This window comes from Crocodylus siamensis, chromosome 7 (assembly GCF_052110815.1).
Source record: "Crocodylus siamensis isolate JL-2025a chromosome 7, ASM5211081v1, whole genome shotgun sequence".
Classification (NCBI taxonomy): domain Eukaryota; kingdom Metazoa; phylum Chordata; order Crocodylia; family Crocodylidae; genus Crocodylus; species Crocodylus siamensis.
The window spans coordinates 29622630-29647699 of record NC_143401.1 but is presented as its reverse complement, the minus strand read 5'-3'; the positions used below and the strand labels follow the sequence as shown (position 1 = coordinate 29647699).

Sequence of the window (25070 nt, the reverse complement as noted above, 5' to 3'; positions counted from 1 at the left end):
TGTTGGAGCAGACTGTATTAATAGAGTCTGCTGGAACATGCTAATTAGTGTGCTCCAGCAGTCTCTGTATCACATGTATTCAGCATCCCTGTGGCAGAATACCATCCCTGTCTCTCTCCAAAACTCTTGCTACCTGACAATTTGGTTACCATGGTCACTCCTCTACCCCATCTCTTCATGTGACCCTGAGCTGGATACATCTCTGAGGGAGGGGGGAAACCTGGTACCTCTGCTTACATGACTGGCATCACATACCTGGGTGAGGGGCTTATACTCCCTATTGTTCTAAGCAATGCCAGCCTCACTGGGAGGGGGCTAGAGACCGTGCCAGTCTACCCAGGAACCAGAGATGCATTTCAAATTGGTTGGCTGGCAGCCAACAGGTGCTGGCCTCCATTGGACTAGGTAAATGATGTTATAAGTTCTATATAAGTTAAGGACTGCGCAAAACAAGGGGTAGGAGCCATGGTGAAAACTCAGAGAACAGCTGTACCATCTGAAACTTGCCCTCTCTCTTGAAACTCATGATCAATGAACTGCTTGCCTCCAGAAGGAATCTCCACCTGCCTCTGGATGTTACTCGTGAGTAAGTTCCCTGAGATCTAACTAGATATGTAGCTTGCAGTAACTGAGATGCATGATCAAAGGCTACCCAGCTATGCCAGTTTGCTCGATGGGATTTCTCTGATAATGCTTTACCCAGTACCCTATTCCAAACCTACTCCTTGTAACCAATAAAATTCTCCTTTGTACCTAGCATGGCAGACTTATTGGGAATGGGTCTAGATTATGTCCTGGGCTTACCATGATTCGGCTGTCTAAGGGAGACCACTATTTGTGCTTCAGACTGAGGGAAGCACCCCAAGTTCTTGAAGTGGGTTGAGTACCCTCAAGGGCTACTAGACCTGTGTTTCCCAGGGGGCACAGAGGTATGATCACTCCAGACCCTGGGTGGCGGTAACATTACCCCCAGGCTAGCGGGTATGCTCCAAGAAGGGGATCAGCCAGATGTGCGGCCCCCCCAGGTTGACACTTAGAGCCTGGAAGGTGTTTGGGTGCAGTGAGATGGGTGGGCTCAGTGCAGGAACACCCTCTACTGTCCCACCACAATCCCTATGTTTCAAAATGGTGGTGGGGGCACTTTAACTAAAGTTCAAATGATGTTGAAAATGTGTGACTTGAGGTGTTTTAATTAGAGCAGCTTTCAGTGCCACTCTAATTAGAGTGCCCCCTCCATACACTGGAGCATGTGTATAGACACCTACAGTTTTTTTGCGATTCTTGAATGCATATTAAAGTGCACATGTAGACATGCCCAAGGAGAGCTAAATGGTATATGGCACTTGCACAACCTTGTTTTCAACTACTTCTACAGCTCTTGAGGTTCTTCATGGCACAAAAGCCTAAATGCATTTGAGAGTAGCTAGGATCAACCCAGTATCTTTTGCGCAGAGGTGATGAAGGGACTGGATTTACTAAAACAGAGGAAACAGACCCCCTAAGAGGAGAGAAATGGCCAGAAAGAGGAGGGCTGGAAACTTTAGGGATGTATATGCAGATACCATCAGTGGCAACTGGTGCCTCCCGAGTGCACCAGGTTGCCAACAAGGCGGAGGGTTGGGGAGTTTCCCAGCCACCTCTTGCTGACTGGGGCACTCCCTATGTATCAGCAATGGATACCATAGTTCTGAGAGAGAAGAGGTAACCAAACACATAGTACAGAAATAAAGTGAAGAACATAAGACAGGAAACATGTCATTTGTTGAAGATAGCATACCTGAATTTGATGCTTTTCCAGCAGTTAAAGTTAACACAAAGAAGTTGTTTCCTTGGAAATGATAGAGGAGATGAGTCATGAGACTGGAATGCTGACAGAAGTGTCCATAAGACCATTTTGCTATTAAAACATGTTACAGATAGTTTGGCAACTTGCTCTTCTGATGCTATTATCAATCTCATGTTCTGCATTATACAGACAATGTGAACTGACAGTGCCTTGTATTAGGCATTTTCCATGCACTTGACAAATCAAAACTGAGCCCCTACTCTTCCAGCATGGGTCACTAGAAGGCAGCAAGATGGTGGAAGGATCAGGCATTCTATTAGTGACTTCCATTGGTTTTGTCTGTTTACTTCTCTTGATGCACTGCAAAGCCTCTTAAAATAAATCTCAGGTTTTTTTTTTCTTTTGTTTTTGTTGTTTTTATTGCAGGAACATTTCCTAGTTACCTTAGACTCTAGGGACTGAATAGGAAGACACTGATTAGGACTCTTGAAGTACATTCTGTGTTCCAGTGACAGATGCACATGAAGCAAGAATGCTGTGCTGCCTATTAGGACATATAAATCCACGTTAGCTTTATCAGCTTTAAAGAAAATTCTAAGGCAAAGGAATTCAGTGACCTAGACAAACGTTTGATTAGAACCTTCTGAAATTGCTGTAGTACTGAGAAATCTGGAGGAAGAATCAACAAAGTGTGAGCTTTCACTTTAGGATCCTTTCTGGTAAAAAGGAAAACAATTTCAGTAAAATTATCTTTCTCTCCGTAGAGCGTGCTGCGTGAATATTGCTTATGTTTGCCAGAGAGAATGTTCCCCATAGACATTACCTGAAGTGTACCATAACTTAATGACTGCATTTTGTTTCTATTAAACAAGGGGAAAGGGGAAGACAGATGAAGGATATATATCAAGCAGAGAGCTTCAAAGCATAGCTCAGGAAAACTTGCCCAACAGCCAGCAGATTGAGAAAAGTGATCATTCCCCTTTATTCTGCACTGGTGAAGCCACATTTGGAGTACTGTATCCAATTTTGGGCCCCCCACTAGCAAAAGGATGTAGACAAATTGGACAGAGTCAAGAAGAGGGCAGTGAAAATGGTTAGGAGGCTGGGGAATATGACTTATGAGGAGAGGCTGAGGAAACTAGGCTTATTCAGAAAAGAAAAGAAAAAAATGAGTGGGGAAGGAATATAACAGCAGCCTTCAGCTACCTGAAGGAAGGTTCCAGAGAAGATGGAGTTAGGCTGTTTTCAGTGGTGGAAGATAACAGAACAAGGAGCAAAGGCCTCAAGTTTCAACAAGGGAAATTTAGGTTAGATATTAGGAAACTTCTACAATTGAGGGTAGTAAAGCAGGTTATCCAGAGAGGTGATGGAATCTCCTTCCTTGGAGATTTTTAAGACCAAGGTAGACAACGCCTTGGCTAGGATGATATAGTTGGGGGTAGTCCGAGTATGAGCAGGGGGGTTGGACTAGATCATCTTCTGAGGCCCTTTCCACCCTGATTTTCTATGAAAACTACAGTCCTTGTGAATTTTTTAGTTTTGTTTCAAGCTGTGAGTGAATGTGGCTTGATCTGACTTTGGGTAGATAGCATAAGTTGTTTTGCAGGAAAGACTTCTGACAATTGAGGAAGCCTATCAAACTTGGTGTCTGCACACTACATTCTGAAAGCAGACCAGACTGAAAGTTCAGAAACACAGTGTCATGTCCATGCAAACTGAGAAAGAGCTCTTACAGTGTGTATGAAATAATAATAAACCCAAGTTTGACTAGGTGTCAAGCAGAAAATAGTTCAAACAAAATAAACATTGTGTTTGTAGACGTCACCACTTAAAACAGTATTGAAATTCCACTCCAGGTCCTGTTGTTTTGTTTTAAAGACAAACACTGCATCAGCTGGGGTTTCCCCCAGTGTGGCAAGTCTGAGCTTCGCAGTGTGTGAATCCCAAACCTTCCTATTCAACATCTACAAAGTTTACAATAGCTAGTAGCCACAGAGAAATTAGAGTAGAGCAGTTCTGATTATCAGGTGACAAAAATAACAGCGTACCCATTACTTTCTCCATTTAAGGCCTCCCCAGGCTTTGTAAGGGCATACGGAGGGTCATCAACCACCCATGCATAAACTATAGCATCCCCTGCAGATGATTAAATTTGCATCAGGATCAAGCAGACAAGATGACAGCTTTGTCCCATTCTACACACCTGTTCTCTCCATTAGAGGGGGAGAGTTGCATTTTTTGAGTCCAGGCTGGCAAGAGTTGGTCAGAAAAGAGACTAAAACTCAGGGTTTCCAGGTGTTGTGGTCAGACTAAAACTCAGACTACATGGAGGTGCTGAAGTTAAGTTTATAAACTGAGTGGCTGAAACAGTTCCCCCACACACATACCTTGGTGTGAGCAGCTGCATGCCTACCAATGCACTTCCCAGGTATGCCCAAGTGACTGTACTCTGGAGAATAACAGGTTCAGTCTAGCATTCCATTGAGTTGAGTGGAATCTTTATGAGTGTTATCAGCTAACAGTAGGCAAAGTATGTAGTCTCATTGTAAGAGTATTCTTTCTTACTCTGTCTCTGCTTTGGGTGGGGTAGGGGAACTCTCTTTCTGTATCTTGCATGTTTTACTGGGGTATTATTGTTTAGTGTCATAGGCTTGCATAGTACTTTACCAACAAGCAAGACATTGCCCATTAGAGTTGGCAATCAGGGTAAATTTTTGTTTATTCTGCTGCTGTGACAGACCTAGCCCTACCCGGCTATAGCAACATCCAGCAGCCAGCTAGTCTGCCCTGATGCCTGTTCTTCCATGCTGCTGCCAAATGTCTTGCATGCCACACCCTGTTGGAACACCTACAGGAAGAGTCCTAAGCCTTGGCTTGGTACAGGGAGGGGAATACCCTTTGGGCCAAAACAACCCTATCTTGGCCTACTTTGGCTGCTATCTTCAGCCCTAGGCCACCTTATTTTAGCCTCAACTTCTTTGTAGCAGTTGTTTGGTTGGGATTTAAACCCCCATAGTCTATGTTCTGGATCCCCTAGCCTCAAGGGGGTTAATGGCTTTCTTCCCCCCAACCACACAATGGGCACTGGCAGTACAGCTTCGCCATCCTCTAAGCTTCACCTTACAGGAACTCAAATTCATGCTTGCCTAACCACAACAAAAGTACTGCCCTTCTGGTACTCACAACACCAAAAACAACATGAACTTAAATCTTCATCCTTCTGGGCCAAATCAGAGTGAGGGGGAAAACAGAGGCCCCCTTACTGTGCCTTCAGATACTGTGTTGTGGCCTGCCTACAAGTTCTGCAGCCTTCCCAGATGGGGCTAAACTACCTTCTTTAGGCAGGGAGCAAGGCTTTTATTCTCACAAGCCCCTCCTTTTCTGGCTGGCCAGACCTAGCACCTGGCTTAAGCACAGAGATTTCTTATTAGTCCCATCAACCCTGCCAGCTGTCTGCCCTTTGGCTGCAATGGGTTCTTAGGTCCATGCCCCTGGGGCAGGGCAACTGGCAATTGTAGGAGTCTCGTCCTTTTTCCCTTTCTCTGTATGCTAACCAGGGCTTCTCCTTAGTGGTCTTGGTGGCTATCTTCTTTTCAGCCTTCAGCCCTCTAAGCCACAAAAGTTCTGCTCTATTCCTGGTTGCCTTACAGCCTTCTCCCTTATGTTTTCTCTGTACTGCTAAATGTTTGCTGTGTTTTTATCTAAAGTATGCTCAATAGCACACTACCATGCATGTGGGGCAGACAGGAGCAGAGCAGAATTTTTGTGGCTCAGAGGGATGCATGCTGAAAAGAAGAAGCTAGCTACAAGGACCACTAGGGTGCTCTCTCTGCAGTGAAGAAGCAGTACTCCTCTGTTCTATGGGCACAGCAGGAACACAGTCAGTAGGTCACTTAACCATTGCCAGATGCATAAGCAAGGTAGGCTCTGGTTCCTTTTGGATGTTGTAACTACCATGAACCTGTTGCACAGTTGATCTGTAGCCTGGTTCCTTCTTGTGGAGAAGGCATTTTCATCCTTGCAAATGCCATCCTGTTCATTCAGTCAAGCCATGTGTTCTCAAGCTTTTCACAGGCTATATTCAGACAAGGTTCTTTGGGTGAATCTGATATATTTTATTAGACAAACTTCAATAGTTGGAAAACCATTTTTAAACAAGCTTTTGGGTTCCCAAACCCTTCATCAGGCTCAGGAAGTTTCAGCAGTTGGTGTGTGCTCTTCCTGGGTGGAATGTAAAGTAGAGAAGCCAGAGGCTGGGCTGGTGTGCATACTAGACAGGCAGTCAGTGATATGCATTTCACCTTCATTGCTAATTCTATTTTATGAATGTAGCTCATGCTTCTCTGGCTATATATTGGGCAAGGGCACCACTGTGGTTAGGAAGATCACTATCTCAATCTGGCCTCTTTTTTTCTTGGTTTCTGAGCAAGGTTTGTAGATTGAAGGAGAAAATGGAATATGAAAAAATATTGTGAGGAAAGCATGGCATTTTAAAGGAAGGCTCCATGTGAAAAAATTGAATTTATTTGCACCTGAAAATGGATCTTAAATTTGATGCCTGAGCTTGTTTCTGGGTCTATAATGAAATAGAGATTTCCTAATACTCTGTGACCTGAATTTCTCTCTGCTTTTTATGGGTGCTATTCCTTGACGTACAAACCTGTGTTTTCTCAAGTCAGCATTTGATGATGGATGTCAAAATACAGGCCATGTATTATGTATATAGCATTACCGATTTAAGGTGTTTACTTGTCAACTTGAAGAAAGTCAAAAATGTCACATTCACTGAATCTGCACAGCTGTCAGTTGTAGTTTTCCATATCTTTAAATGAAATTTCTGATAAAACAGTTTGGGAGTTTGTTTCTTTCTATCTTTCTTTCTTAATTTATATTACTGTTTGGGAGGCAGGCTACAAACAGAATTGGTTCGCAGAGTTGGATGAATGGTCTGATTGCCTACTGGACACACGCATAAAATATCCCTGATTTTTCTGACTTTTCCTTTTCTGATTTTCTTTTTTGCTTACACAATTGTTCCCTGTTTAAGTAGAGGATTCCAATCAGATCTCTATTGCTGATCCTAATAATGTGTGATCAAGGAAACAAATCAAAGTATTGTTTATTTCTCAAAGATTCCAAAACCAGAAAAAATATCAAGGTACGAAATTACTTTTCAAGGGAGAAAAGAAAAACACCTTTAATATGCTTTCCGCCTTTCATACAGAATGCACTATGCATGTATCCAGCAATTACAGAGCTCCTGGTAAGTCTGCATCTAACAGAAATACCACATTTACTTCAATCCTTTAATACCATGCAAGGAAGACAACTCTGTGAAGAATTGGAGGTGGCTACAAATAGCCTTGTAGGTTGAACAGGGCAGAAGTATAGAACTGAGAGGCATGTCACACTGGCTAAGTATAAACACTCAAAAAGCCTGAGGATGAATCAATTTAATCTTTGCAGGTTAGTCTAAGCTGCATAGGTTGAGCCAATAAGCAAATGAACAGATATCCACTTTTGATTCCAGAAATTGAACTACATGCCTGCAGTGGCCCAGGCCACAAGCTGGGGAGCACTAGAGCATGCCTCCCTGCTCGGGTCTGCCCACCCTGCAAGCGGGCGGTTTCCAGGGAGGTGTAAAACATCCTGGAAGACTCTGAGTTAACTTGAACTTGGAGGGGATCTGGGGCAGATGTTTGATAAACCATTCTAACCCCAATCAATTAAGTCTAATACTACATCCATCTAGGTTTATGTTAAACTGGTTTTAGCCATTTTGAAAGCAGTTTATGTACACTAAACTTCTGTTGTGTTCCAGATTTGAACCAGTTTCTGATCACTTACATCAGTTGTAATGTGTCAGTTCTGTCCCTAGCCACTGGGTCACACATTTTGCTTGTAGCCATCAGGACAATAGGCAAAGTGAAGGCAGTGTCACAATGGGTAGAGACGATTCTGGAGAAAAGAATGAAGCAAGGCCTCTGAGGATAGTCTGAACAGCAGTGGTACATGGTGTCATTACTATTCTTCATGGAACCAGGGTAGTTTTCACTATCCTCAGATAAGTTGCAGGCTCTGTAAGACTTGTACCTGGCACTTTAATTCACTGTACAGAGGACCTGGCTATCTTAATGTTTGACCTAACACTAAGCTAGTCAGGAGGCTGGAGTGGTATGGGTGCTAAAGTGTATAGTGGACAGGCCAGAGGTTGTAGGTTTGAGGCCACAGCAGAAGCACTCATGCTGTGGCTTTGTCAGATTCTGGCATGTCTGCTAAATACATTTTTACAAGAATATGCAAAAAGAAGGACTTACTACATATGCTATTCTATTGCCTTCTCACACCGCTTGTGTTTGGATGTTGTGTCACAAGATCTGGTGTTATCACAATGTGCTCTCCAACATATTATATGTGATAGCATATAACTTCCATAAAGAACATTCCTACTTCAGCTTCTTCTTCTGCAGAAATAACATTCCTGCCCCTTTGACATCTGGATCAAGTAAACCAAAGCCCCTTGTTAGCCAAGACTCTTCTCCTATAAGAAATCAGCCAACTGTTTTCAAAGTTGGTGGGGGGAGGAGGTGGCTTTCTAAAGAATTGCTAGTACAGCTTGAATCCAAGGGTCCATGCTTAAGACTGATAAAAAGGGTGGGGATCAAAGCTTGTGAATCCACATTCTGAAATCATTAGTATTACATTTAAAATCCCCAAATGTTGTACATAACCCCGCTTTCCTCCCAGATATGGCAAGGGGCTGACTTAGTGCATGACTTCAGAACTTATTATTCAGATTCCCTTTGTCCTAATTGTTAGCAAATCCAATGTTCATGCTTAGGAGGTTTTCCTTTCCTTGCTCACATAACCTATGACACCTTTGCCATTGTAGGCTCTTTCTACTAATTGGGCAGTTTAATATTTCAGTCTTGGGTTTGTTTGTTTTTTTGAGACTCTGGGAAATCATTTTGAGCCAGTTACCCATTGGTTTGGGAAAGGTGCATATTAGGACCTCTTATTGACTTCACAGTCTAGTTTGGCACCTCCTTGCTAATGCTTTACAGTAACGTAAGTTATTGTAAGTCCATAGCATAAACTACAGGAGGTTAATAGTTCACTGATTATAATTCTTCTACATGTACAGCATACAAAAGGTTAATTAATTATCTGTATCATCTACTAATAGTCTGTGCAAGTGGTTAGGTCTCAGGTCTCTCATAATGAGCCTTGCTAGTTTTGTCTCTGCCTTCCCTGATAAATGTCACTTGCACTTTTGCCTTGGTTGTGGTAATGATGAGGTAAGTGCCTACAGGATGTCTGTAACTGACTGGCGACGGGCACAGGAAAGAGCATAAAAATAGCTGCAACCACACTCATGACTGATTGTGCCACTGTAATCACTACATGCTCTTCTTGGTGTCTCTCAGCTACCCTAGGGATGGGGACACCCTGTTATGTCTCTGGGTGTTCAATCTACTTTTTCCATGTTGGCTTGGGAGAATGGATTCCAATAAATGCTAAGTAATGTTCCTTGATATAGTCTGGCCTTGCACCTGCTCCCAAGAACTCTGTGTTCATATAGGTTCATAGACATCACACACCAAATCCCTATCTTTTTCCTTTCCATTGACTTCAGGCTCTCACAGGCTTCAAGCAGTTACAAACGTTCTCAAAATTGTGAAGGGAGAGTTCAAGGTATAGTCTCTGGAAGATTATATAGGCTAGACAAAGGCCTGTGTAGCAGTTGGACATAGACATCCTCTTTGTTCTATATATATATATAGGCTACCATCAGTCTTGTAGATCTTGATGTACACATAAAAGGTCTAGGTTTCTAAGTGTGTCAGTTCTATTAGTTCAGTCTAAAGGATGTTATGAGTGGTACTATACAATCTTAGGCAAATGCTCCAGGTAGGTTACGATCCACTGCCATCTAAAGCCAGGACTTTACAAGTTTGGGCACAAAGCACTCACTATGAGATTTAAAAAAATCAAATCATATTGCCAATAAACAGCAGGATGGAAATGGGGGCGGGGAGTCCAGAATTAATGCCTTTTATATTTAATTTTATTTAAATCCAAATTTCTAAGTGGTAATTACTACTATGAAGAAAGTGATGGGGAGGTGAAATCTAGGTAAGGAACTGACATCAGATTACAAAGTGTTATAAAAAAAATCATATAGGGATTTCTTTTATCGTTTAGTTTAATTGGTATCATCCAAACTGAAGACAGAGTAGTGGATACTATTGTATCAGCTCATTTCAGAACTGATAGCAGATGCACGTATAAATGAATTAGCCCACTGGGCCAGTTTTCATGCTGTGAGAAGTCAGTAGAATATCTTTAACTCCATACATCTCAAAGGTAGCATATGGAGCAGTCAAACCTAGGTCAGGTGCGTAATGACAAATGATTGAAATCTGTCTTCTCTTCTCAGATGTAAGGTCCAAGAATTTGGCAAGAATTTGGCCTAGTACGTAACGGCCACTCAGCAGCTGATAATGTAATTAGTTTGGCATCATTCCTATTTTTAGTGGACAAGTTCTTGCTCAAAGAAAAAAACAGCTGCAGCATGGGAGAAGTGAAGCCCTCACACCAACTTTGTGTTTCATTTCCACTTCTTTCAGGATGATGTAAAAGGGACATTCCAATCCTCCCTACTATTTTTTTTTTGGTGGGGGGAGGGGTCATGGGATATAAATCGTTATTAAGAAGTACCAGGCCAACTCTAGGTTGAGTTTTTGTATAAATCAGTAATTGAATGATTCCTTACTTAAGCTCTGACTCCATCCTAAGAAAATAGTTTGCCTGAGAAATTTCTGATAAAAATGGTAAGGTTAAAAATTACTCACTGGTGGAATTTTCCAGTAGGAAATTGGATGGAACCATGCACATAGTATAAAGATGGAACTTGTGTGTGCAAGATGATCTCTCCAGTTTCCCAGGAGGTGGTTCTTCTCCCAATCTGCATATTGTCCATATTGTGCCCCAACATACTGTTGTATGGAAGTATCTCTCTATCTCTCTCTACCCCACTTCACTGAATTTAAACTAGGGGTTCCTTAAATCCTGTTATTTTCAGGATGCCGGCTCTCACAAGGACCATGTTGGTTCTGAAATGTTTGAGTGGAAATTGAATACTCACTGCAGTTCATAATGTTTTTGCTAGAGTTGTCAAGGCAATCAATTGACTGCATGTTTTTTGACTAAAGATTATAGCAATTTTACAAAAAAACTACTATGGTTTTCATTGTTGTTTGACCCATTTCTTAATGGAACATTTGTGCTTTTTCTGTGTATTATTTGGACCTATTGGCATTTTTTGACAATTTTTGATCAATGTTTTACCAGTGAATTGACTAAACTTTATTTGACTGGTCAAATACCCAAACCTATTTTTGGGAACTATTTATAAAATGTGATTATGTCTCTCAGCACTCTGTTTAGGTCAACCCTAAATATTAGTAAGTAGATCCACAAACTACTAAAAGTGTTCAATAATGATTTTTTAAAGCCTTAAAATGTTGGTTGAGACTTCAGAAAGATGCTTAAAGTTAGGGGTCTTTGAAATATGCATAAGAAAACAAAATCCTCAAAATAAAATGACTTTGGATGTTATTTTCAATGTACACATTTTGCATTGCAAGCTTTAGTGGTTTCAAGACAAAATCTGCCATCTCATGAGTTGAGCATAGTAAATTAACCATGTTTATAGGAAGGTACGATGAAAGTGCTGTCAAATATTTTCTGGATTATTTCTACTGTTATTATTCTGATGATTACATTCTAATACAAAATTCCTGCAATACATGTTTCTGTCACTTGGTCAGTCTGAAAGGACTCGTTCTTTTTCTGGTCTTGCAGTTTGTTACCTTATAATTTCTTTATAACATGTCTCCCATAGGGTTTACACCACCAGGGATGGATAGGTCATCTCCAGACAATAGTCCAGTCCATGGCCTGTTACGTCAGCCCTCCATCACAACAGGAATCAACATCCCTATTATAACAGAGCTAGGTAAGCAAAACAAAGACATATCTTTTAATGTGTTTTCCTGTATATTTTCCCATTCACTTTCAGGCAAGACTTGGGAGAGTTACCTGTTCTGTAGCCTATGACACCTTTAGTTAATTGTTTTGAATGATTCTTGCCCAGGAAATATTAGGGGACACTTTTCTTTCTGATGAATAGCTGATCTTTATGTAGGTCTTTCCTATGGGTTTTCACTTGCATTTTCTTGAACCTGCAATATGTCAAACAAGATGCTGGTTTTGATCTATTGCTCTTAGGCAATCTTTTAAAAAGTTGCATAAGATGCAAGCAGACTTCCACTATCTTTATGCAATGGTAAGAGGCTATTCTTCACAATTTAAAACCACTTAATTTGGTGTAATCTAGGTTTATATAATAGTAAACCCAATTGACAATGGGATGACCATAACTGGGATTCGATTACTGCTTTCCCTGTGGATATTTATGTTGTTGAGTACTGTGACATGAAGTGCAGAAACTGTTCTGTTGTTCATGGCAGATGCCAACTTGATTTGTGGTCCTTTGTCCTTTTATGTTTCAGTTTTGTGTTCTTGGAGCCTTACCTGTCTTTTTTCCCTTACTTTATTCTCTTCTGTACTTTCTTTTTCCCCCTAACTACTTTACTCATTAGCTAAGCCTGGCAAACTTCTGCCTTTGGTTTCAATCAGTCAGGAAAAAAACAGTGGAACCCACATTCTAATGATAACTGAACTGGGTAAGAAGTGCCTTTTTCCTTCACATCACTGTTTTCCTTTGTTGGTTTAGTGGTGGTGTTGTTTCTACTGTCATCGGCTTTTTTCTTTATTTGTCTGGCTGTATCAGAGGGGCTACCCTCATGGCACCGCTTTGAATGTGTTTTATTTGTGGTTCTGGTTGAAATTGACTGTCTTGTTCTGGCCTTTCTTAATGATTTTTTTTTCACGCAGCATCAGTAAACCTTTGATCACACTCGTCTGACCTGCCGGCTGTTTTCATAGCACCTTCTCACTGATTCATTTTCTTTGGTTGCCCCTCTCTCCCCCCTCTCTCTTTTTTTTATTTCAGCCTATTGTCAATTTGACTGACATGTCTTAACAGCTCTCACAGGAAGTCAAAGAAGAAATGAAAGATTTCAAAAAAGCAACCCCAGTATTGTACCTTCCCTTGGGCTGTTTGTTTGTTTGTTTTGGGGGAGGCCTTTTCTTAGAAGCTCAGGTTCTGAAGCTGTAAAAGCAGCTCAGTTTCTGCCCTACTCTCTCAATGAAGTAACATTTCACAAGGGATTGAGAGAAGTGTTTGATTAGCGTTTCCTGTGGTTTAGTGCTGCACATTCAAACCTACCCCCTTCTAGCCTAGAGACCTTTCATAGAAAGCATAGCAGACTGACTTGCATCAGGATAAAGATACTGAGGCTAAAATTGCACTTGTGGAATTCACATAATATTTGGTATACCTTGGAAGCTGGCACCATGTACCTCTAGCAAGCCAATGTCAAAGGTATTAGTCTTACAAATCCATCAGCTATAAACAAGAAAACAATGCTACTGTCAATAGTACCACTCCTCACTGACAAATTAAATGAAGGCGTAACATTTAAAAAGTATATTTTGAAATGGTACAGCAGGCTTTCAAATTGTGTTTGGCTGTAGGAGCCTGAGAATAAATTAATGCCTCTTTCACAATGATAATATTATTGTAGATGGAGCTATTTACAAGGATAAAATATATCTGCCCCTCATATAGTAACCATGTTCCATATACATGAGTGTTGAGAGACATTCATTTGGAATGGTTACAACAGGACAAGGAAGGTTGGCTGGTTGGTAGGTCATTAGGACTTGAAGGTTCTAGTTCAATCTCTGCTACTGAGTTACAGTACGTTTTTGGTTTTGTTGCAACCACCATACCTCAATTTACATTATGTGTAAAATCAGGCTACTAATGCCTGCAAAAAGGCTGTAGTGAGGATTAAGCATTTTGAGAACCTTTAATAAAAAGTATGGCAGCACATAGGCTGTTTAAATGTGCTTTTAAGTCCAAAGAAGGTAGTTCAAGCAGCAGGTACAGTTATGGAAGAGAGTGGGGCCAAAATCCATTGTCACTGAATGATAATGGCAATTCTCTCATTGGCCTCAGAGGAACTGAGGCTGAATTTTTAGCTGTACACCACATCCTTGGCTTCTGTCATTAAGCTTAAGAGATTAAGGATGGATTCTATTAACCCATGGATTTCTAAGTGGTAGCATTTAAATTATATAAATGTCACACACAGACGGACAAAAATTCTGTTTCTCCTGTATCATGGACATATACATCAGGAGTGCATGGTAAGTTATGCACGTGTAACCCTCGTGCATATGTACCTGCATCTTATTAGTGATGCAGGAGACAATGAATATATGACTGTGAAAGAAGGAAGACAAGTTGCCTCCAATGTTTTAGTCTAAATAATTGAATGGTTACAGCACTCACCCAAGAAGCCAGAGCCTAAGATTAAGCTCCTCTCTTATCCAGTGAGGGATTTGAACCTGCATTTCCCTGGTTTTGTAAAGTAGCATACTACGTGCTAGGCCACACATTAGGCAACAGTTTGAATGCTCTCCAGTCCTTCTTTTGAAACTGTTCCCCTGGGCAGCCAAGAGAGGGAGGTATGTGGGACCAGGAGAAAGTGCAAGGTAAAGGATATGTGGCTCAATTAGATGGCTGCTGCACTGGCATAGGTTCAAGCCTGGAAAAGTTTGAGTCCTCTCCCATTGGAGCATAAGCTTCCACACTAACCTGCTTTTAGATGTTTTACCCAATACAAACAGCACTAGAGAGAGTTCTGAATAATATGTGACTTGTGCCATTGTGGTTGAAGCTTTGCCCTGAAAAACCAGAGATGTTCAGGTTCTAATTCCCTCTAGATGAAGTGGACTCAGAACCAAGGTATTTAGCTTGAGGGATGAATGCTCTAACTATTTAAATATTGGGAGCTAAATTATGGGAGAACCTTCTCCCACCATATTTTTTCTGGGACTTATTTTAAGTTCAGGTATACCTGGGTTATGTGCATACACACGTGGTTGTGTTCGCATGCAGCTAATTTGTATCCCTACTGCATGTGTAGGCTTATGTGTCCAAGGCACAAACTGAAGGTAAAAAATGACCAGGTAGGTTACTAGAAAGCTGCTGCTTTGATATACATGGGGTGTGTTTAATACACAAGATGCTTTACTACACAGTAGACTAAACTCGCGTACAGTAAAGTGGCACCATCTCCATGTGTGCAGCAGTTACTGCACAATAGATTACCTGTAAATATATGTACTAGAAATCAGCACGTTAAACTAATGCAAATTGCTTCCAGTCAGCCTAGGCAGCAGGGGGCCACAGGGGGCAGGGTGAGCTATCCTGGCTTAGTGGGATCCTGCCTTCTAGCCACATGGAGATCAGGATGTGATCTGATCTCCATGTGGCTGGGAAACAGCTTCCCAGCAACCAGGACAGCTCTCTCAGCACTGTGGAGATCAGATCAGGTCTCAATCTCCCTGCAGCTGGTACGGAGCTGCCTGCCAAGCTGGGAACCCCTCCCCCGCAGATTGGGGCTGCCCCCAAAGTTGGGACAGTGAGGGGCTAGCACTCAGGGGAGCCTGGAACCCCCTGGCTGCTGCAGGGGGGAAGAGCAGGGCAGGAACAACCCTAAACTGGGCTGTTCATGTTGGGTGCAGTTTGCTTCCAACATGGGCTTATGTCTACACATGCCTCCAGGAGTGCTTTAATGAGCCTGAACTTTCTGCAGAGAAAATTCAGGCCCATTAATTGCACATGTAGATGCACCCAAAGATTAATAGAATTTCACACTGTAAGTAATACACATGCGATACACAAAGAGCTGAAGATTTGCAGTAGCAGTTGCTGCAGAGCTAATAATTTACCATCCTTGAATGGAAATTAATATTAATTTGTTCTTTTTAATAAACTAAAAGGCATATTAGTAACACAAGGAAGCAGTCTATGCATTTGTGTTGAGGAGTACTAATATGGAATTAAAAAATGTAATCAGTTATACACTTGATAAGATGTCTAACAAGGTATGAACTGTTTGTATGAGGTAGAGGGAGGGAGATGAGCACTAATCATCAACAAAATATCTACAGATTCATATTATACTTTTATTTCGGCCTGATCCCAATGGTTGCCCTCAGCTAACAAGAACCATACAAAACACCATTTCCCATTTACATTAGCATATGATGAATGCCTATATGAAGAATAAGAGGAGAGGCAAGTCATTGGCAGATTGATTTCTAAAGAGGTCAGCTCAAGAAAGCTTCACATTACCGTCCAACAAGTGGAGTCCTTCTACTACTTCAATCAATCTATCCACTACATATTTCTAATTCTATACATGGCTCCAGTTACAGGCAGGTGGGATAGGAAGTAGGGTCCAGAAGGATCAAACGTCAGTGGGATTGCCATTAGCGGACTTTGTTTACACCTGTTTACTCAGGTAAGTACTAAACTCATTGTAGGGACTGACACACTAGAGGCAGCTCTACCTTAGCCCCTGCACTGGTGAGCCCTTAAAACATCAGCTAGCCTTCATTTGAACTATATTTCAAGAGACATGTGGAGAGATAAGAAAGAATCCAGCAGAAACTCAAAGAAGTTATTAAAAATTTAGGAAACGTGATTTATGAGAAAAGATTGGAAGACCTGGTATTATTTAGTCTGTAGAAGAGAAGATTGGAGTGGCAGGAGGTAGATTTGATAAATCTTCAAATACATGAAGGGTGCTTATAAAGAGAGGAGAACTGGCAATGGTCTTAAACTGAGGCAGGGGAAATTTAAGTTGGGTTCTTGAAATAATTTCTGACTATGGGAAAATTTCTGATGTTAGAGAAAATTACCTAGAAGGGTTGTAGAATGTTAATCTTTGGAAGTTTTTAAGAGCAGATATGCCAAACACGTATCTGGTTTAGACAGGGATGATTTTGCCATGAGCAGAAGGTAGACTGGACAACTTCCTGAGGCCCTCTACAGCCCTATCCTTTTATGTTTTTTATAACTGCTGTGATTTGAGGGAAGGCAAGATAAGGCATTTTACATGAATGGTTAGTGTGCAGGATCTTGAGATTTATGGCTATAGAGTGGCCATTTTTAGTAGTGTAGACATAACCTAAATAGTGAACATGTACTGTCTTTCTTTGCCAAGCAACCTAGTGCAGAGATTTTCATTCACTGAATGAAATAGCATTTGTGGTTAGGGCAATGATGAAGCTGCTGAAGCCATGTGGATGAAAGTTGCTCCTGAAGAAGAGTTGCTAGTACCACCAAATATCATTCTCCCATTTAACTTGAGACACACTAAACTGAGAGCTTCCCTCTTTGGAACTATGACTGCAGTTAATCAACTTACAGGAGAAAGAATCAGGGCATCACATTTAACCAGATGCCTTTGACTTGAACCAATATTTCACAGACAAGGTGTATTTCACAAAGTGAACCTGGCTTTGTTCTCTCATAACAGTACCACAACAAAGCTATAAGGATCTCTTTGTGAGTGCAAGAGAATGATGCCAAGAAACTCCCTTTTACAGCACAGGGATTTTCACCTTCTATACAAGAAAAATAAGGATTTGCAGATTTTTAAATAGCCATTTTCACATCAATTTTGATTTCATTTTCAGTGACGTGAAAGACACAAGTCTGTGTTTTGAGACACATGCTGTTTCTTTTTTCTTTCTGGTTGTGTAATATATAAGGTCACATGTTGCTGGCAAGTAAGCCCCTTATTTTTTTTCTTTTGTATTCTTATTTTCAGTAAATGATTCAAATGTTCAGTTTTTGGACCAAGATGATGACGACGACCCTGACACAGAACTGTATCTCACACAGCCATTTGCGTGTGGAACTGCATTTGCTGTCAGCGTACTGGATTCTCTCATGAGTGCAGTAAGCATATCCAAGCCCTTTTTGTTCTTTCCCACACAATGTACAAGACAGAGCTGAGTTTGAGTCTTTTGAAGATACCAGGCAGACTGATGGAGAAGATACTTTCCTCTGGAGCAAGCAATGCCAAAGCATTGCACCTTAATTACTTCAGTTGGGCAGAGACTCTATAATGATTCATTTATCCCATACAATAAGATAGATATATTGGCCAGTCTGTTAAAGTGCCAAATGATTTTGAATGCCCAATCACAGAGGATGTATTTTTGGAAAAGGTCAAGCACCCACCCAGGAAACTCAGGACTCCATCAGCTTCGTCAGTCTGGGTGCTCTAAACCACTGTTCACTGTTACCAGTGGTGGTAAACCTTTTGACCCTGTGGGCTAGATGAGTGGTGTGGGGTCTGTCTGCAAGCTGGATCAGGTCCTGGGGCCAAGCCCTGTCACCTCCCACCTGCATGTGCCAGACTGGTCACCAGGGCCTGATGCCCCCCCCCCAAATCTGGCCCTGCACATCGGGATAAGGTGCCCAATACAGCATCCAGGGCCCAGGACTCCCCATTGGTCTGGATATTTTGTAGCAGGGGAGAAGTGCCATCACTCCCTTGGCACCACATTTCTGGCCCCCTGGGGAGCCCCATGGGCTGAATGGCATGGTACTGAGGTCTGGATCTGGCCCATGGGCTAGGGGTTAAGTACCCATGATATAGTCCATTACCTGTAATGAAATTATCATGTTCATGTTCCCCACTGACAGAACAGCATCTTACTATTTGACATCTTCTAATTTATTCAGCAGTTTGTAAAGAGGTTGGTTGTTCATAGAAGCAGGCAGCAATGAAAGGCTTCCATGTTTGGGGGAGATTTGTCATTGTATGTAAAGCTACATGTGTAAACAAAGTTTCACCAAACTGACTGTACAGCTCCAGTCTGGACACCTGGCCTGGCAATCCATGGGAATGGGACTTCTCAAGAGCCTGTGAATTCCTCACACTTCTGGAGGGCCTTCAGAGGCCACTTTTTAAAGTAATTTAGGTATACAAATAAAGCCTTTCCTTCCCCACATGTTCCAGTGAGTGAGAGATGGTACAACTTTCTGCTAGGAAGCCAAATTTGCAACATAGGATTATGAAACTAAACAACCTAAGAGTATTCTATACTGTGCTATTTAGGCACCAGGCAGCACTAAGGGTGTGGGGGGTGGGGGCACCTTTAGTCAGAGCATCTCTGAGAGCCACTGTAATTAAAGCGCCTGTAATGTCTCATGTATCAACATCACCCTGCTTCAGAATGGTGGTGGGGACACTTTAATTAAAGATTGTCAAACGAGCTTTAGTTAAAGCACCCCTGCTGCCATTTTGAAGTGCAGGGACACTAATACATGAGATGCAGAGGCTGCTGGAAGCATGTTAATTACCATGCTCCAGCAGACTCGATTAATCGACAGTGCATCGGAGCAGCCTCCCCACATGTCTACAGGCACCCTAAGATTCTACAGATGCAGCTCCCTAATAAACAACTGTTTAAGGACAGAGGTTGTTGTTGGCATGTTCACAGTGCTTTTTTAAGGCATATGCAAGGAGGAGGCAGCCTACCACAGTACAGCACTGCCTTGTGCTGTCACTGAGTATTTTGAGCATATCTAAAAGGTTTATGGAACCAGTAGGAAATACACTCTCTGAATTTTGCAGAATGATACCTTTCAGTGGAAACAGAACAATAAGTCTCTGATAAAGTAGATAATAATGGCTGAGTGTGGGTATGGTGTATCTTATTTTGTTATGAATTTTTTCAATAGGCCTAATGTGTGATACATCTAATGTTAAATTATTGAAATAGAGTAGTGTTTAGAGCAGTGTTTTATCCTATCTGTCTCCTAATTAGAGACTTTTCAGGAGGCAATCTTGGTGCAGTAATAGCAGTTATAATACGCTAAATGGAAATTGTTTAGAAACATGGAAAGCGCCACATTTAAAAAGAAAGACAATTTATGAAGGACTATTTTCAGAGTTCAGGAATGCTTTAGAATAGGGGTAAACCTCATCTTGTGCCCCATGCTAGATCTGCACCACAAGGCGCTGGCTTCTGTCACATGCTTGGTGCTGGGGCCACCATTGCTGCCACGTGCTCTGTTGTGCTTCGGTGGCAGCTCTGGCTCTGACATGGGTCACATGGTGGTAGTAATTCTGGCTCCAGCCCAGGGCACATGATGGTGGCAGCTCCTCCAGCATGGTTTGGTATCGGGGTCAATGAAGGAAGAGGTACTTCCGCAGCAGTACAGACAGGAGGTCTGGCTGGGGAACACCTGGGACAGCTTCAGTCTTTGCTTACCCTCCTGCCACTGACCATCATGTCCAATGTGGCATAATGGCTGCAGATTCTGTTACAGTTGGCTCCCTCTGGCCACGGCCCACAGCTTTTCAGAGTTGCTCCACAGGCCAGATCTGGCTCATAGGTTGTATGTTTGACACACCTGCTGTAGATGATGAATGGATGGATGGACGGACCAAATTCACTACAACATCCAAACCCACAGGGCACTTACATGAAGGAAGGCTGCTCCGATGCACTGTAAATGAAGCGCATCAAAGCAGACTCAATTAATACACTCGAGGAACCTCTAGCATCACATCTACCAGTGTTCCTGCACTGAAAAATGGTGGCTTGTCAAATGAGCTGTAGTTCGAAGAACCCCAATGCCATTTTTTCAGTACAGGGATGCTAATATAGGTGACACTCGGACACTTTTAATTATCATAGATTCATAGAATCAATGAGTCATAAGGGACCTGGACAGATCATCAAGTCCGACCCCCTGCCATGGGCAGGAAGCAGCATTGGGGGTGGCAGGGGTCATAAGACCCCAGCCAGGTGCCTATTCAGTCTCCTCTTGAAGATCTCCAGGGAAGGTGAGAGCACCACCTCTCCGGGAAGTCTAGTCCAGGTTCTGGCCACCCTTACCGTGAAATAGTTCTTCCTAATATCTAACCTAAACCTATCCTCCCTCAGCTTGTGGCCATTGTTCCTGGTGACTCCAAGGGGGGCCCTGGTGAAAAGACTTTCCCCGAGGCCCTGCTGGTGGCCCCTGATAAGGTTGTAGGCAGCCACAAGATCCCCCTCAGTCTCCTCTTGCGAAGACTGAAGAGATTCAGGTCCCTCAGCCTCTCCTCATAGGGCTGGCCACGGAGGCCCTCAACCATACGAGTGGCCCTCCTCTGGACCCTCTCCAGGGTCTCCACGTCCCTCTTGAAATGCAGCGCCCAGAACTGGACACAGTACTCAAGGTGCGGCCTGAACAGTGCCGCAAAGAGGGGGAGCAAGACCTCTCTGGACCTGTTAGTGATGCCCCTGTTGATGCATGACAGGGTGTGCTTGGCTCTGCCTATTGCTTCATCGCATTGATGATGCATATTCATCCTGGAGTCAGTCCTGACTCCAAGATCCCTCTCTGCCTCTGTGCTGCCGAGAGGGTCAGCCCCTGACCTATAACCATAATGCTGGTTCCCTCTCCCCAGATGCAGCACCCTGCACTTGTCCTTGTTGAACCACATCCTGTTCAGATCCACCCACTTATCTAACCTCTCCAGGTCTGCCTGGATGTGGTCCCTGCCTGCCGGTGTATTCACTTTACCCCACAGCTTGGTTTCATCAGCGAACTTGAACAGGGTGCTCTCCAAACCCTCATCTGGGTCGCTAATGAAGATGTTGAACAGCACCGGCCCAAGGACCAAGCCCTGGGGGACTCCACTGCCCACACCCTCCCAGGTCGACATCAACCCGTCCACCACCACCCTCTGGGTTCACCCCTGGAGCCAGTTTGCCACCCATGTGACCATGCATTCGTCAGTGCCACAGTCCCTCAGCTTGCCCACCAAAATTGAGTGGGACATTGTGTCAAAGGCCTTCTGGAAGTCCCAGAAGATGACATCGACTTCCTCCTTCATGTCTAAGCTCTTTGTTACCTGGTCATAGAAAGAGACCAGGTTAGTCAGGCAGGATTGGCCTTGCACTAACCCATGCTGGTTACCCCTCAACATCGCTTCCCCTGCAGGGCTCTCACAAATGTGGCCCTTGATACTTTTTTCAAAGACCTTCCCTAGGATAGAAGTGAGGCTGACTGGCCTGTAGTTGCCAGGCTCTTCCTTCTTCCTCTTTTGAAAATAGGGACCACATTGGCTCTTTTCCAGTCCTCAGGGACTTGGCCCGAGCACCAGGAGTCCTCGAACAGCCACGCCAATGGCTCCGCAATGACACCAGCCAATTCCCTCAGCACCCGCGGATGAAGGTCATGCGGGCCCGCTGACTTGGACACATATAAGTCCTCCAGGTAATCCTTAACTAGGTCTGAACTAACAGCCAGGGGACTTGCATCCTTCCCGGGCCTTTCTATGCTGTCACCGGAGAGCACCCCATTGTCATGACATGGAGGCAAAGAACTTGTTGAAGAGTTCTGCCTTCTCTTGTGCATCTGTCACCAACTGCCCTGCCCTGTCCTGTAGGGGTTCAATGTTACCCCGAGACTTCTTGCTACCTATACACTTTGAAGAAGGATTTTTTGTTATCCTTAATCCCAGAAACTAAGCTAAGATCCAGTGCTGCTTTAGCCTTCCTCACCAAATCCTTACAAGCTCGGGTCAGGGAGGTGTATTCCTCCTTTGTTCCTGCCCCCTGCTTCCACCGCCAGTACGCTTTTTTCTTTGCCCTCATGCCAGCCTGGATATCCACGCTCAGCCATAAAAGTTTCTTGGACCCTTTTCCCCTTTTCCTGCACATAGGAATTGCGTCCTGCTGCGCCCCAAGGATAGCCTTCTTGAGGAAGGACCACCTTTCCTGGACCCCCATACTAGCTACCCCCTGGGCTCTGAGTGCCTCCCTAATTAGCGCAACTCACTAAGTAAAGCGCACTGCCTGCTTCCCAGAGCATGTCTATAAACATCCATCGTGTATGCACATGAAAAGCAGTTGTGCACATAAAATGAACTAAAATGAAATGGTATTAGTATGACCAATGTGTTGGATGTTCACTCAAAATCTGTGCTATAGGTTAAAAAGTTTGTTCATGTCAAGATCTGCAGCTTCAAATTTGGGGGCTGGTTGTGGGTCTATTATAAGTATGAATGGAAACTTCCAGAGTTCTCCAAGGAAATTTGCTTCCATGACATCAGAGATCAGTCAGCTTAATTTCTAACTTGTATTAGAGATAGGTTACCTGATTGATTTTTTTTTGGAGCAAATTGTAACTCTCATCTGAGTCAAAAGAAGCTTTTGGTCATTCCAAAAAAGTTGAACTCACAATTATTTAATGTTTATTTTTGTCTTTTATTCATCTCTATTCTCTACCAGTCTTCTAAATGTTCCAGTCACAACTGGAAACCCAGGTAAAAAAATATCTCACTGTATTTCATTCCCATAGGTGCTATGAATATCAGTAAACCCACAAGACACTCTATCATTGTGAGTTGTCAGTCAGGTTTGGCAGACCTAATGGCTAAGGACAGACATTACACATAAACTGGTTTAAGTGATCAGAAACTGGTTTAAACCTGTAACAGAACAGGTATTTGGTGCACGTAAACCGGTTTAAAAACCTGTAACAAAATGTAAGTTCAGTGTACATAAACCAGTTTCAAAATGGCTGAAACTGCTTTAAGATAAACCTGGTTGAATGTAGTATCAGACATAACTGATTTGGTTCAAACCAGTTTATGCAATGTCTGTCCCAGACCCCGTGCTGGTTTAAGTTAAATCAGACTCCCACAGCATCCAATCATGCTCTTTGGGCTGAGCAGGGCTCTCTGCTCCGCAGCAGGGCTGGCCCCTCCCCTCTTCTCTCTGGCTGGAGCTTGGGAAAGACTGCAGGCATCTTCCTGGCTTCTGCTTCCCCTCTCACTCTGCCCCTCCAAGAAGGGATTCCACCATCCCCTCTGCCTTACACAGACACACAGCAGTAGCTAGCAGGCCACATACTGGCTATGGTCTGTGCTGTGGCAGACCGGACACATGCAAAATCAACAGGTAGCTGGTAATGATCCTCAGTTGTTTTATTAATGAGGTGATAAACACTGTATTATCAATTACCTGCTGGGCTGGTCACCGGGTGGGTGGGGTGGTGGGGTGGAACCCCTCCCTAATCAGAGCATCCTGCCAGGGCCTGGCCACACCCTCTGCAGCTCAGCACTGTGGAAAGGTAGGGAAAGGAAGGGGAAGGAGGGTTGCTGTAGTGCCCCCCAGCTTCTAGCCTGAGCCACTGCAGGCATGTACCTGCATTTTTCAGTCCAGAGGGAATGTCTGTTTGGTTACAAACTGGTTTAGCCTAGCCAGGTTAGACTAATCTGCAAAGATTGAATCAATTCAGGCTCAGGCTTTTTGAATGTCTGTCCCTAGCCAACAAGTTTGGAAAATGCCAATAAGCATTCAAACAAAATTCAAACTTCATCCTTTTGCTTATCATAGTATTGGTGAGTAAAGGCTGTTTATCTTGGAACCAATTGATTGTGAAGATTTAAAATCAGCATATTGAAACCTGTTAACTGAAAAAGACCCATGAGTCATGCCTGAAGAAAGCATGACAGCCTAGATTGCCTATTTGGGTGTTAGGATTAGGCAGTTATTATGCCTCTCTTATAATTAAAATAGCTCATGATAGGAAAGATCAAGAGTTTTCTAGCCCATAGGAGTTAGAAAAGTAGCCTTCCCACTCAGCAAGTCATTTTCCAACAATACTTAGGTTTAAATTTTGTTGCCTTTTCTTGGAGGGGTGTGAAGGAGAGGATTTTTTTTCTGTTGCTGTCTTCCTAAATTAGCCAGGTAAGCAGGTAATTAGGCATAACTCTCCAAAGAGCACACGATAACTCAACTCTTATCATTACTGTCAGTCACTGAAAGTCTAATCCTTCTTTGTCTCCCAAGGCTTTCCTGTGACACACAGTCATATGTTTATGCTCAGAAAACCCAGCTCAGAAGAATGTCCTACTACCATGTTAGTTTGCTTCTCAGTAGTTGTGTCTACATGAGACACTACTGTGCAGTGGTTACTGCACATTTTTTTAGTACTTGTATAATCAAGTACTAAATAAATGCACAGTAACTGGAACTACTGCACAGTAGTGCTGGCAAACACCTTTTAAGTGATGCTACTGCACAGTAGCTTAATAATACTGCACAGTAGCATATTAGCACTGTTAGTGCTGTACCATGCGGTATTATTCAGCTACTGCACAGTCAGCATCTCATGTAAACATGTCCACTAAATAGAAATGACCATTTTACTAATGAAGCATTTATGTACCAACATTCTATCTTGTTCTATAGCTTCTTACTTCAGCAGACGCTCTTT

General features: G+C 42.9%; 1 protein-coding gene across 4 annotated transcripts in view; it reads left to right on the top strand.

The window, feature by feature from the left end:
- The window catches only part of KCNMA1 (potassium calcium-activated channel subfamily M alpha 1), a 1030169-nt gene that overhangs the window by 939783 nt on the left and 65316 nt on the right, over positions 1-25070 (top strand). For all 4 annotated transcript variants that reach the window (XM_090058809.1, XM_090058810.1, XM_090058812.1 and 1 more), the window contains 2 exons: positions 11694-11807; positions 17608-17738. In XM_090058809.1, coding sequence (XP_089914935.1) covers positions 11694-11807; positions 17608-17738 — 245 coding nt within the window. The remainder of the gene's footprint in view (positions 1-11693; positions 11808-17607; positions 17739-25070) is intronic.